At 31.3% G+C, this 13,715-nt stretch overlaps 1 protein-coding gene across 1 annotated transcript; it reads left to right on the plus strand.

Moving 5' to 3' along the window:
* The first annotated feature begins 5,561 nt into the window (after window positions 1-5,561).
* On the plus strand, window positions 5,562-7,324 carry LOC142612686 (7-deoxyloganetin glucosyltransferase-like). Its single transcript, XM_075784818.1, has 2 exons — window positions 5,562-6,118; window positions 6,208-7,324. The coding sequence occupies exons 1-2, from the start codon at window positions 5,602-5,604 to the stop codon at window positions 7,137-7,139; spliced, it is 1,449 nt and encodes a 482-aa protein (XP_075640933.1). The 5' UTR covers window positions 5,562-5,601; the 3' UTR covers window positions 7,140-7,324.
* Window positions 7,325-13,715: the final 6,391 nt, after the last annotated feature.

Genomic DNA, 13,715 nt, shown 5'->3' on the forward strand with positions numbered 1-13,715 from the left:
CTTTTTCATCTTATCTTCTCTTAAATCCAACAACAAATCATCAAATACTTCAAACGTAAATCAATCTAGATTCCAAACTCATCAAGCCCTCTCCTCAATATATATATATATCAAACCCATATAAATAATCATTAGGGCTGGCCCTTCCCTTAGGTGAGTTAGGCAGTTGCCTAAGACCCCCAAGTGGAAGGAAGGCCCCAAAATTTTAGAAAATAAGGAGTAGGGAAAAAAAATTTTAGTTTCAGGAGAAGCACAAAAATCTGACATAGTAGGGAAAAAAAATTAGTTACAGGTGAAGCACAATAATCTGAAGGGAAAATAACAAAATTAGTTTAAGGTGAAGCACAAAATTCTGGCACATCCTTTTAATCAAAAAACAAAATTTTGATAAATCAAACATTATTATGCTCTAGACAAACCAAAAATCATCCAAATAAATTACAAATCCGGTCTAACATATTAACCACAAAACAACCACAAATCACAACAAATAAAACAACTCAAAATTCTAAAAATTTTACCTTTCTCTCTAATCTCTGTTGTTCGCCTCTCTCTGTCTCTCATTCTCTCTAATTCTCTTTCTCTCCAGTCTCCCCTGTTCTAGGGGTGTCAATACGGGTTAGCGTGTCGAGTTCGTGTCGTGTCGAGATAGGGGTATTCGACTAAATGACTCAACCCTAACCCGACCCATTTAATAATCGTGTCATGATCCTTCAACTCTAACCCGACCTGTTAATAAGGCGGGTTGATCTGACCCAACCCATTTGACACACTTAATAATCGAGTTGTGTTGGGTTGACACAAATGTAACACAACTCATTTCAACCTACATAATATTAAATATAACATCCATCTAGAAATAATATTTTTTTTACATCTCAAAAGTAGTGCATACACTTCAAGTCTTCAACCCACATTCAAAATAATATAGTTCAGCAAAAATATAACATTCATCTAGAAATAAGTTCTTTACACTCTAAAAGAAGTGCATACACTTCAACCCAAATTCAAAATAACATAGTTTAACAAAAATGAAATAACATAGTTCAACAAAAATATTATATCCTTGGAATTCGCCAAATGCTAAGTATCAATATTGAAAGAATTGGAACAAACATAGACTAATCCTGACTATGACTACGATTATCATATATAGATTCTTTATTGATGTCCAAATTCATAACATCTTCCACAAGCTCATGCAGTTTCATTTATGCCAAAAATATATATGTAAGTATTAGTCGTTACCAAATATCATCATGCCTCAACAGTTTTAAAAGCAATACTCATCAGATCTAGTTTATAAATTATCTCAACAAACCCATTTGCAAAATATGCAGACGATGTCCAACACTAATACAAACACCAAAAAAAAAAAAAAAAAAAACACATGGCACAAGACAAAAGCTACAATCGTGGCCTTAATTAACAATTAATATATCTCATAGATTAATAATGACATATGGGTTCAAAGTTTATAGAACAAAAACATTATGCAAAAAAAAATTACTACAGAATTTTGAAATAGCAAGAAAACAGTTTTCTTTAATTCTAAAGCTCACTAAACACATGAGAGAGAGAGAGAGAGAGAGCAACAACTGGTTTGAGACTTTGAGTTTGAGAATTAGGTGTGAGTGTATAAGATAGTAGAGTAAGTAGTACAACTAAAATTTAAAAGAAAAAAAAAAGATATTTTTAAGAAGGTTTAAAGATATAGGGTTTGTAGGGTTTAGATACCTAGGATTTGTAAAGTTTCAATTTTCAATTATATCCCTTATAAGTTTTTGTGATTACTCACTTTTCTTTTTAAAAAATATATGTTGGATAGGTATTTGACAAATCTAAATAAAATGAATATTTATTTGTAATACGAGTTAAACGGGTTGTGTTAAGTAGGTCATTTCAGGTTAACATAAATAAATTAGCGTGTTAAATGTGTTTATTGCGGGTTACGCAGGTTGACCAGCTTATGACACGTTTCTTATCGTGTCGATTTTGGGTCGACTCATTTATGACCCAAACCCATGAAGGGCCAACCCTAACCCGCAAAAACCCGTGTCGAGTTCGTGTCGTGTTCGCGGGTTGGGTCGAACATTGACACCCCTACCCTGTTCTCAAATCTCACTTCTCATGAGCTCATCTACTCTTCGGCCCTGGCAACAAGCTTTCTCTTCCTCAGTTCGTCCGGCCTCTCTTATAGTCTTATTCTTTGATTTCTTTCTCAGCCAATCCACCAGAGCCAGTCACGCAGTCAGCCGTTCAGCAAGCTTCCTTCAAGGTTTTTTTATTTTTTTTTATAAAGCCTGCTGTGCTGCTGCCTGCGTTTTTTTCTTTTTGGGTTAATGGGTTATAGATAAGATTTTGGGTAAATGGATTATAGATTAGATTAGATAGGAGTTACTATAAAGCCTGCTGCTGCCGAGGATTTTGGGTTAATGGGTTATAGATAAGATTTTGGGTTTATGGGTTATTTTGTCTTTTTGTGTTATAGTCTATAAGAATCATAAGATTAGATAGGATTTATTTTTTGTTTTTTTGGGTGGGTCTTATTAATAAGCCTTATTATGTTATAGTTGTACTTAAATTTTTGTTATGGTTATACTTAAATTTTTTTAAAAAATTTTAATCTTTATGCAGGTTGAAATTACTAAAAATTTGTTATTGTTCGGTAAAAGTACAACAATATTTTTTATATAAATCATGTTCTATTTCTCATTTACTACACTTGAAAGTTATTTTTTATTTTAGTCTTTATAAATATATAGTTTGATTAGAAATGTCTATTAGGAAATATGCATCTAGATACGAAAAACTTAAAAAAAGAAAAAAAGAAGAAAAATTAATTGAGTCTAAAAAAGGATCAATGAATAAATTTGTTATTAGGATTGCTTATAGGATTAAGTCTCCAAATACATGCATTGCTTATAGGATTTTACTAACAGTCTAACAATACCTGTTACAATAGCTACCGCCAAAAGAAGTTTTTCAAAATTAAAATTAATAAAATCATATTTAAGATCGACAATGTCCCAAGAAAGATTAAGTGGATTAGCTATACTATCAATTGAAAAGGAGATGTTAGAAGAACTTGAATACACAAATTTAATTAGTCAATTTGCATTTCAAAATGCAAGAAAAATAGATTTTAAATGAAATAGATTTTAATATAAAAATATTAAATAAATATTAATTTAATTCATATATAAGTATAAAAAATGCCTCATTTTTAATTCTAGCCTTAGGCCCCAAAATGTCTAGGGCCGGCCCTGAATTAATCAAACCCAAATTGCAAAATAAGAAGAAAATGCAAAAATAGTAGAAGAACAAGGTGTTGAAGAAGAAGAAGTAGTAGCAACAACAATCAATGCAGAGCCCCAAAATCACCATCCATGTAGTGGAAAAATCTACCCAAAATCACGGGTCATAATTAAACTCAAATAGAAAAAGAAAAAGAAGAAGAATGAGAACAAGAATGAGAATGAGAAGAAGAAGCCGAAGATGTAAGAAGAAGGGGAAAAAAAAAAAAAAAAAACAAGAAGAAGGTGGAAAATAAAGAGATAGAGAGTGTTAGAGATATTTTGGAGAATTTGGTAAGGTGGTGGGACCGGAAATAATAAAAATAGTGAGAAAAATGATTATTTAAATAAAATAGATGGTAGACAAATTGATGTAGATGTTTTATAAAAATAACGTGTAAAATAAAAAAAGTATGTTTTTCTTACAAAATAGACAAAATATCAAGATACAAAACATCCATATACTAGTAAAAGAAATATCAAGACAAATAAAGAAATCTAGAGATAATATAATATAGTTAAAACTTATTTATTCAAGTGGTCATCTACATCACACTATAGATTTTTGGATATCTCTATCTCTCCCTGTCATAATTGAACAGACACATTTATATATGTTATTTGAAGGATTCTTGATAGTGCCAAACTATTTAATTGGCATAAAAGGATGACAAATTAACTTGATTGGCAAGAGGAGGTGGCAATCTTGATTGAGTTTTAGAGTTTACACTGCATGTCAAAAAAGTGTCGGACATTTTACATTCATAAATATGGTTTTCAGACATAGACCATTCAAAGAACTGTAGAAGAGATGTTCAAGGTTTTTGAAGTCGGATCGAGGTCAAACCGAAGTTAAATCGCGATGATATCATAATTAATTTAATAATTATTTAAAAATATATATATATACACACACACACACACTAAATTAGTAAAAATATAAAAATTGACTAAAATAGTCCAAATAAATATAGAGATCTATCTTTTAAATATATTTTTCATATCATAACTTTTATAAGACAAATAAGAAATAATAATTCTTAAGTAAACATAAATTTCTTTTGAGTTTTTTTAGCGAGAGATATGAAATATTTTGATATAAATTAATATCGATGCATTGCTTTAAAAAAAAATACACACACACACATATATAGTTAGAGCTCAATATTTTTTTTAATGCAAGCTTATGTCTAAATTATGTTAAGCCATACTTAAAGATCATTTGATAAAGTCATAATCTACTTTTATGAGACCCAATAAAAAGGTTAATAGAGACGATAAGTGTCCATTTAATATGATTAATTTTGTCAACTTATTTTACTATTTAACTTATTTTTGTTATTATTTACGAGTTTCACTACATTTTTTTATACTATTCATAGGTGTATTATTTTAGCAAATATTTATAATACTTTCAAAAAAAAAATTTAATTTCAACAAAATAAACTTATACTAAACATAACCTAATGGGAGAGTATTTTTCGCATGAAAAAAAAAAAATTTGAAGCTTCAAGTCTTCAACAGTGGCGGACATTGGTTTCTCCGCCAACTCAACTTTGTTGTGAGCCCCCAATAAAACTTCAAGAGAGACCCTGACAATTCCACATTTTCCCTAATTTTTTAAAAATAAATAAATAACAAAAACTAGAAGAGTGGGACCAGCTGGGAGCATTGGTGACCACTCATTTGAATCTAATAGTACAAAATCAAAATTCAAGAAAATGTTAACTATTTGACAGTAGACATTGAGCAAACCAGAGAGAGACGAAGACAGTAACGACAGAGAGGGAGACAAAGAAGAAGTAGTTGAAGTTTCAACGATGGCCATGAGGTGCTGTAACTCTAAGCCAAGTACAGTTTAAAAAAAAAAAAGAAAACTCTGATCTGAACCGTTAGAACCCTCCAATGTTCTTAAATCCGGGCGGTTCGACCTCGGTTCGTACAATTTACTGAGTACAGTTTACTGATTTTTTAATATAGGCTGGTTTTTGAGATTAAAAAACCTCTTTAATAAACAGTTCACCGTTACCAAGTTAAACCGTACGGGCAGTTCACCGTCAAAACAACTTTAACTATATTATTAGTTCTCGTCCAAGAGAAGAGTCAAAGAGAGAAGTGTCAAAGAGCAGCCGCTGGTGTTTGGCGTCCAAGGAAGAGAAGAGTCAAAGAGTCAAGTTTGGCGTCCAAGGATAAGGCAGAAGAGTCAAGTTTGGCCTCCAAGGAAGTGAATGTATATTATAAGATATAAATATAATGAATGGACATATGCATTTTGCGCTCACTCACACCCTACAGAACGAAGGAAATGGATTCTGAGACACAAGTAGCTGATAAGCCTCATGCAGTTTGTATTCCAAACCCAGCTCAAAGTCACATGAAGGCAATGCTAAAGCTTTCAAAGCTTCTCCACCATGAAGGGTTTCACATAACCTTTGTGAACACTGAGTTTAACCACCAACGTTTTATGAAATCCAGAGGTCCCAACTCTTTAGATGGCCTGTCTGACTTTCGATTTGAGACCATCCCCGATGGCCTTCCTCCATCAGATATCAACGCCACCCAAGACATGCCTTCTCTTTGTGAATCCATTATGACCAACTTCTTGGCTCCATTTTTTGACCTCCTTGTAAAACTCAACAGTCCAACTTCAAATAATCCTCTAGTTACTTGTATTGTTTCAGATGGTTTCATGCCGTTTACAATTACTGCTGCTCAAGAATTCAAAATCCCTGTAGTTATGTTCTTCACTATCTCTGCTTGCAGTTTAATGGGTTGTCTGCAACTTCCTTCTCTCAAGGACAAAGGCATTGTACCTCTTAAAGGTGTAACAAAAAGTACAAAATTCAATTGAAATATTGTATTATTTTATTGTAATTAATCGTTGTATACTGAAAACTATTTGTCTTTGCAGATGAGAGCTATTTGACAAATGGGTATCTTGACACAATTATAGACTGGATTCCTGGTATGAGAGACATTCGTCTGAGGGATCTCCCAAGCTTTGTCCGAACTATTGATCCAAATGATATTCTTTTTAGATTTGTGATTGATGCAGTAGAGAAAGCTCCTAGTGCTTCAGGAATTATTGTTCACACATTCGATGAGTTAGAGCAAGAAGTTTTGCATGCTCTCTCTACCATGTTTCCTCATGTATATGCTATTGGCACTCTAGAACCACAGCTCAATCACTTATCCAATGATCATTTGGAATCAATTGGGTATGGTTTATGGAAGGAAGAAACTGAGTGCCTCAATTGGCTTAATTCAAAGGCATCCAACTCAGTGATTTATGTGAGTGTTGGTAGCATAGCTGTCATGACACCATCGCAATTGGTTGAGATTGGTTGGGGACTTGCAAATAGTAAGCACCCATTTTTGTGGATAATTAGGCCTGACTTAGTTGAAGGTGGATCAACGATTTTGTCACCTGAGTTTCAGGAGGAAATTAAAGAAAGAGGTCTAATAACTAGTTGGTGCCCTCAAGAGGAAGTGCTAAACCACCCCTCAATTGGAGGGTTCTTGACACATTGTGGCTGGAATTCAACCATTGAAAGTGTTTGTGCAGGAGTGCCAATGCTTTGCTTACCATTCTTTTCAGATCAGCAAACAAACTGCAAGTACACTTGCAATGAATGGGCAATCGGCATGGAAATTGACTTTGATGTCAAAAGAGAGGAAGTAGAGAAGATTGTAAGAGAATTGTTGGAAGGAGATAAGGGAAAGAAAATGAAGAAAAAGGCCATGGAGTGGAAAAAATTGGCCGAAGAGGCCACAAGTCCACTTGGTTCCTCATCCATTGTCTTAAAAAATTTGGCAAGTGAAGTGCTTCTATCAAAAGACTAATGTACCTTGCTACTCTCCTTAAGCTTAGGATCTGTTACTTCACTAGTCTTTAGACTCTCTCTCAATTTGGCATTCCTTTTTTAAAGTTATTTTTTATATTTTCTTGTTTTCGAGGTTTGCCCTTTTTTGTTGTTGTTAATGTTAATGTTAATGTTTTTTAATAATAAATGGAAGGTATTATTTAAGATATAGACATTTAGATTTACTGTACTGATACTCTTTGACTGAACCCAATCATATTACATCCTAAACATAACATTAAAACCAAAAGGACACTGGGAAAAATCAATAGCTTTGCTCCTTTGATCTCTATCTGGGTTTTTATACCATATGTTCCCAGAAATTTAATTCTTGAATAAATTGTTTAATAGAATTTGAAAGTGACCCAATTTTGTTTGAAAAATACATTAGGGAGGATTTGGATTTGGTGCGATACCACCGGGTGCAATTATCCAATGCATCTCTCATAAAAAGCTTTTATCAATCTCACTTTCTAACTTTTTCACACTTATTTTATTCAACGGTTGAGATTGAAAGTTGTTTCTTTTAACTCTCAATCTCACAACTCTCAATCTCAACCATTGAAAGCAATTGCATCGGGTGCAATACTTAGATATTGAACATGATCTCAATCCCACTAAGATTTCAATGCCTAATAGATTATTTTTGTACCTACCACCTAGTGTCTAAACTCACTCTTTTTAGGAATTCAATAGTGAAACTAAATACTGATTATATTTTATTTTTAACAATTGTATGAATAAATATCAATTGTGTACATAAAAAGAATCTATTTCACTAAATAAGATCTAATATCCTAGGCAAGTTTCATACAAGTATAAAAGCCGCCTTAAAGGTTTTAAGCTAAATATGTCATTGATTGAAAATTTTATTGAAGAGCTTTTCTCCTTCCCTCAAAGTCCAAAAAAAAAAAAAGGTTTAAATTAAACTAAATATAGGAATGCCCAAAGCGCTGCTCTAATCTTTATATATTGAACACATACTTATTTTTTAATATAATATAATAATTGTACTCATCCAAATATTTTGACACAATTATTTTCTTATTAGTGCCTGTATCCTGGAAGTCTTCCTCATGCTTGATACAACTTTTTCAAAAAAGATTTATCTAGGAACAAAAATTCAACAATCTTTTAAATGGAATATGCCCAGCTGTGACTTTAAGTCTCTGGGTATTATCACTGCTTGGATGACTGATTGACTCCAACGACTTTAGCGAGTGGACGAGAATAGTTTATGTAATTTCATGGATCCTTTCCTGGTTGACCTACAAGTCCACAAGCAGCAGGTGCTTTACAGTAAGGATCCTAATTAACTTAAGTGGTACGCCTGATATTAATATAACGCCACCCTTTTATAAAAATAATTTATAATGAATCATTATTTTCATTCACTTACTTATAAGTTTGCTTGAGTCCTCAAAAAGTAATATGCTGTAGAGGTCACAAGCTACAACCACATCACTGAGAGCATTCTCAAAGTTGTTTTATTTATTTATAGAAAATGAAAATACTACCATTAATCATCAGAGTTGACAACCGAAGCATCCAGGCGGTTTAGATACAAAACAACTTTAAATGGTGGAACAGAATATACTAGAAAATCTACAATCTAGTTGCATCCACATGTGACCAAGGCATTGGCACAACGATAAGAGCTTCAATCAATCTTGAAGTTGCTTTTGTTAATGTTGTATTGTCTATTGTGTCCCTTCAACTTTTTTTTTTTTTTTGGCTTTCTTTCTTTTTCCTTTTACTTTCCCCATGTATCTGCTCTTACATTTACCAAACAGTCGCACATCTCATAGGCGACTTGTAAGATAGGGGAGAAAATAAGACTCTTCAACGAAAAGGCCCTTACTCAGTGGCAGGGCCCCAATTTTGGTTAAGAAAAATAAGATTGAAAAACATGATTGAAAGCAAAATTGGTCAGGAAAATATTAGTTGATATTAATTAAAATAAAGAAACAATTATATAATAAAGAAACAAAAATAATCAATTTATATCTAATAATAATCAATTAAAGATTTTAATCCAAGTAATTTAAGTTTAAACATATAGTTCATCAATTACTCAAAATAAATTGAGAAAATAAATGAATGCAAAAATACTAAAAATATAACAATATACCAAGAAAGTTGTATACCGCCTCATTACCTTGATTAATTGTTTAAAAAAATATATTTAGAATTCAACTTTATTTCTCATTTGTTGTAATTAATTAATTATAGAATTTAAGCTTGCAGTAAAAAGTAAAAACTCATATTTTGAAACTATAAATGAATCAAGAGATTGAAGGAAAAAAAGATCTTTGGATGAATGGAAGAATTAGAGTTTCGGTGTTGCGTAAAAAATAACTCATAATTAGTTTTTTTTTTTTAATAATATTTTTAAGTTTAAAAAATTTGGACCAATTGCTTTGTGTTAAAATGATGTGAGAAATTTTAATCGGTTTGGTAGATGAATTTGTTTTGAAGTTTGAACTTAAAAGGTGTGGTTAATTTTCATATTATTATTAATGTAATGGTTGGAAATACAAATATGAGTAAAATTTCACATTGAATAAGAATAAAAAGAGGTAATTGTAAATAACTAAATACAACATAGTTGGGTCCAAACTCATAGGTTTAAGTCTTTTAAGTTAATTGATATCCCTATATCTATCTATAATATTTATAAGAGGATTCTCCTCTTTGAATTGGACTTTTATGTTGTTCAAAAATAACCCTAAATCTTATGAAAAAAAAACTTGAGAACAACCTAATAAAAATATATGAGAAATGATATGTCCACAATATTTTTACAACAGTTTTACAACAAATCCTAAGTGGCAGGTTGTTACTGGTTGTTATTATTAGGGTAAAAAAGTAATCTTAGTGTTAGGTTTAAATTTGAACCAATAACAACTAACCACCTGTGATTTGTTGTGAAAATATTGTAAAAATGTTGTGGACTTAGCATCTCTCAAAATATATCTCCTACTCCACTTAAAATGCCTACAAAATAGGAAACTCTCGTACTAATATTTGGACTAGACTTTTATGTGGTTTAGAAATACTTCTAAATTTTACGGTTAATAAGGAAAAAGCTTGAGGACAACTTGGCAAAAATATATCTCTAACTTCACTTAAAATGCTTACAAAATAGGACACTCTCCTACTAATCTTTGTCTTCAAAACAAACTTATCAAAAACTAGCCTCTAAGCACGTGCGTTACGCGTGCCCAGAGGTTCTTCTATTTTTTTTTTTATATAAAAGTTAATAATTTGCATCTATTATGATTTGGAAATATATATTTTTATTTTTCAAACAAATAAAAATGATAAAATTTAGAGATAAGCAGAAACTGTAATTTATTTTTTGAACGTGTGTTTGAAAGTGGTGTTGTTATATAGAGAAAAGTTTGGGTAGGAAAAATAAGATGAAAGTGAAGGGAAAGAATGCTAAATTTTAGGAGTTTTCTTAATTTTTTATTTTTTGAATTGGGGGTGTTTTACTTTTACTTTTACTTTTATTTGGATGAAAAAGAAATAAAAAAAGACTAAATTTTAAGGAATAAAAAGATGAACGTGAAGGAAATTTTTTTTTAAAATTTTAGGAGTTCTCTTTTTGAATTCAAAATAAAATTTGTTATTTGACATTTATAACCCTATTTCTTAAAAAAGTAACCCTTTATTAATAAGAGTATTTTTGAACCACATAAAAGTTCAGTTCAAAGAGAAGAATCCTCTTATATATAGTATAAATTTAGAAAGAAAAAAAAAGAAAAAAAAAAAGAAAGGAAATTATTACACTAGACCAAAAAAAAAACCTCATCACACGTGCATAGCGTGTGTGATGAGGCTTGTATTATATTAACTATTAAGTTAGAGGCTCCTTTAATTTATTAGTACTAGTAAGTTGCTTGTGCAATGCTTAGATAATTTTGCGATATTTGATGATTATTGATGATTATTCCTTTATAACTCTTAATTACTAATCAACATGAGTCTCAAAAAACTTTGTGATAGGACTCTATGATACGTACAAAATAAGCATATATATATATATATATATATATATATATATATATATATATATATATATATTTTAAAGGATATTGCTATTGTGTTCATCCTTATATGAATTTAAGCATAGATTAAATTTTCATTATTTTTGACCATTTTTCTTTGATTCCTTTATAATTTTATATTATGTTGCTTTAAATGAATTTTTTCTCAAGCTTTTAGAGGATGAACTTTAGATAAAATGTTCAAATTTTATACACCAACCATTGATTGTAAGTCTTGTACATGGAACAAATAGAGATAAGAAATTAAGAATATGGTCCATTTTGGTTGGCCTGATGTTGATTTGTCTAGATATCAATTTTCTCTCTTGCCAAAAGTCCAACTTATTTTAGGCGGAAGTTTCATTGATTATTACTTGTATACAAAATTCTAGGATCATTAAATTGGAATAGGTCCCTTACAAACCTAACCAATTGGAATAGGATGAAATTTCTTTCCATCCACTCTAAACGTTGCGTACACTCCAAATTTTTTCTACATCTCATAATCATACGTTGTTGATAGGTGTCATCCAAGTCCAACATGATTGAGAGTTATAATTGAGACTATGGCCTAGAAGCTTTACTATTCAATACTTTGCGAGAAATATTAAACACTCATTTGATGTAACAGGAGACTATGGAATTTGACAATGTATACACTGAGGTTTGTTCTTGATGTTGTGAAATTACTATAGGTACTAAAAATTCTAGTTTGATTAGTTGGCAAGTCATGTTCTTTAATTGTGAAAAGTATACAATAGAAAACTTTTATATTCCTACAATAAATGTTTTGGAGAAAAAATTGTTAGCTCCTTCATCCCATTGGGACCCACCCTATTTATACAAAGGAAAAAGGGTCCAATATTCCTAAGTGTGACTTAGTTACATGGAACTTTTGTGCAATTGTGCCTAGATGTCTTTTAAAAATTTAATTATAATTTTAAACTCTAATTTGGTGATTTTTATATGACTTTTGTGGTTTGATTTTGATTCAGTAAAGACATATTAGCCAAAAGAAAAGGTAGAGTCATTAAAGAAATTTGTATTTTCAAATTAGCAATTACGAATGGCTAATGTTGCATTGTCATTTGTGGTTGTGGTAAAAATAAGCAAAATGTTGTTTGGGCGACTGATTGAGGCAAAACAATTAACCATATTAAAAGTGATTAGCAACTTTTTCTTTCTCCTTTACCATTTGTGGTATGTATATGCCTTTTTCACATATGCTCAAGTGAAGTACCCATTAGGATTTCCCTTAATTATGATAAACATATTAATTTTTTTCCTAAAGGAAGTTCTATATTTATTAAATGAGATATATATATATATATATATATATATATATATATATATATATATGTCAAAGGCCATATAGCTGAATTGGCACCTCCCCATACACAAAGTGTCTGAGGTTTGGGGGAAATTAAAGAAAGAGGTCTAATAACTAGTTGGTGCCCTCAAGAGAAAGTGTTAAATCACCCTCAATCTCATTTCCATTAGTAAGCTTACAAAGCTTTCTTCTTGTTGCCTTATTTTCCTTGGACATTGGTGTTTTATCCAGGACCTTGCTTAATGGAGCATGATTGGTCTGGGTAAGGAATGTCAAGGACTATATTTGCTACAAGTACCAACTTCTCAAACTGTTTCTACTGCTTTGGTTGCAATTGCTGGTCAATCTTCTTCCAGTTTATGGCATAGCAGATTAGGTCATCTTCCTTTTTCAAAACTTGCATTGTTAAATAACCTTGTTGGTTCTGAAGCTTTGAATAAATTAGATTGTTGTGAAATATTTTATCTTTCTAAGCAAAAAAGGTTACCTTTTCCTTCTAGTAGTCATGTATCTGCTCATCCTTTTGAGCTTGTTCATTGTGACCTATAGGGTCATTTTTCTACTTGTACTATTGAAGGATTTAGGTACTTTTTGACCATTGTTGATGAATTTTCTCGTTGTACTTGGGTTTATCTTCTCAAGAATAAATCTGATACTCAGTTTTTCATTCCTAATTTTGTCAATATGGTTCATACTCAGTTTCATGCTTCTGTTAAGACTATTTGGAGTAACAATGGTACTGAATTTTTCTTAAGGGATTTCTTTCATTCCAGAGGTATCTTGATCAATTGACATGTGTTGATACTCCTCAACAAAGTGCTATTGTTGAAAGAAAGCATCAACATATCCTCAATGTTGCAAGAGCCCTAAGATTTCAATCCAACCTGCCTTTATGCTTGTGGGGTGATTGTATTCTCACTGCTATTTACCTAATTAATAGACTGCCTTCTAAGTCTTTAGGTAACAAAAGTCCTTTTTGAGTTACTTTTTAAGTCTCCACCATCTTACAATCATCTAAAATGCTTTGGATCTTTATGCTTTATTTCCACTTTATCACAGCATAGGCACAAGTTTGCACCCAGAGCCAGAAAAATGTGTTTTCTTAGGCTATCCTCATGGCATTAAGGGTTATAAAGTTCTTGATCTTGAATCCAATTCTGTTTACATTTCAAGG

This window comes from Castanea sativa, chromosome 10, assembly GCF_040712315.1.
Source record: "Castanea sativa cultivar Marrone di Chiusa Pesio chromosome 10, ASM4071231v1".
NCBI classification, from domain to species: Eukaryota; Viridiplantae; Streptophyta; class Magnoliopsida; order Fagales; family Fagaceae; genus Castanea; species Castanea sativa.

Bases quoted from the DNA above. Each gene is read 5' to 3' on its own strand.
- LOC142612686 (XM_075784818.1), top strand. From the start codon at position 5,602: ATGGATTCTGAGACACAAGTAGCTGATAAGCCTCATGCAGTTTGTATT. The intron at 6,119-6,207 runs GTGTAACAAAAA...TTGTCTTTGCAG, and splicing joins AGGCATTGTACCTCTTAAAG to ATGAGAGCTATTTGACAAAT.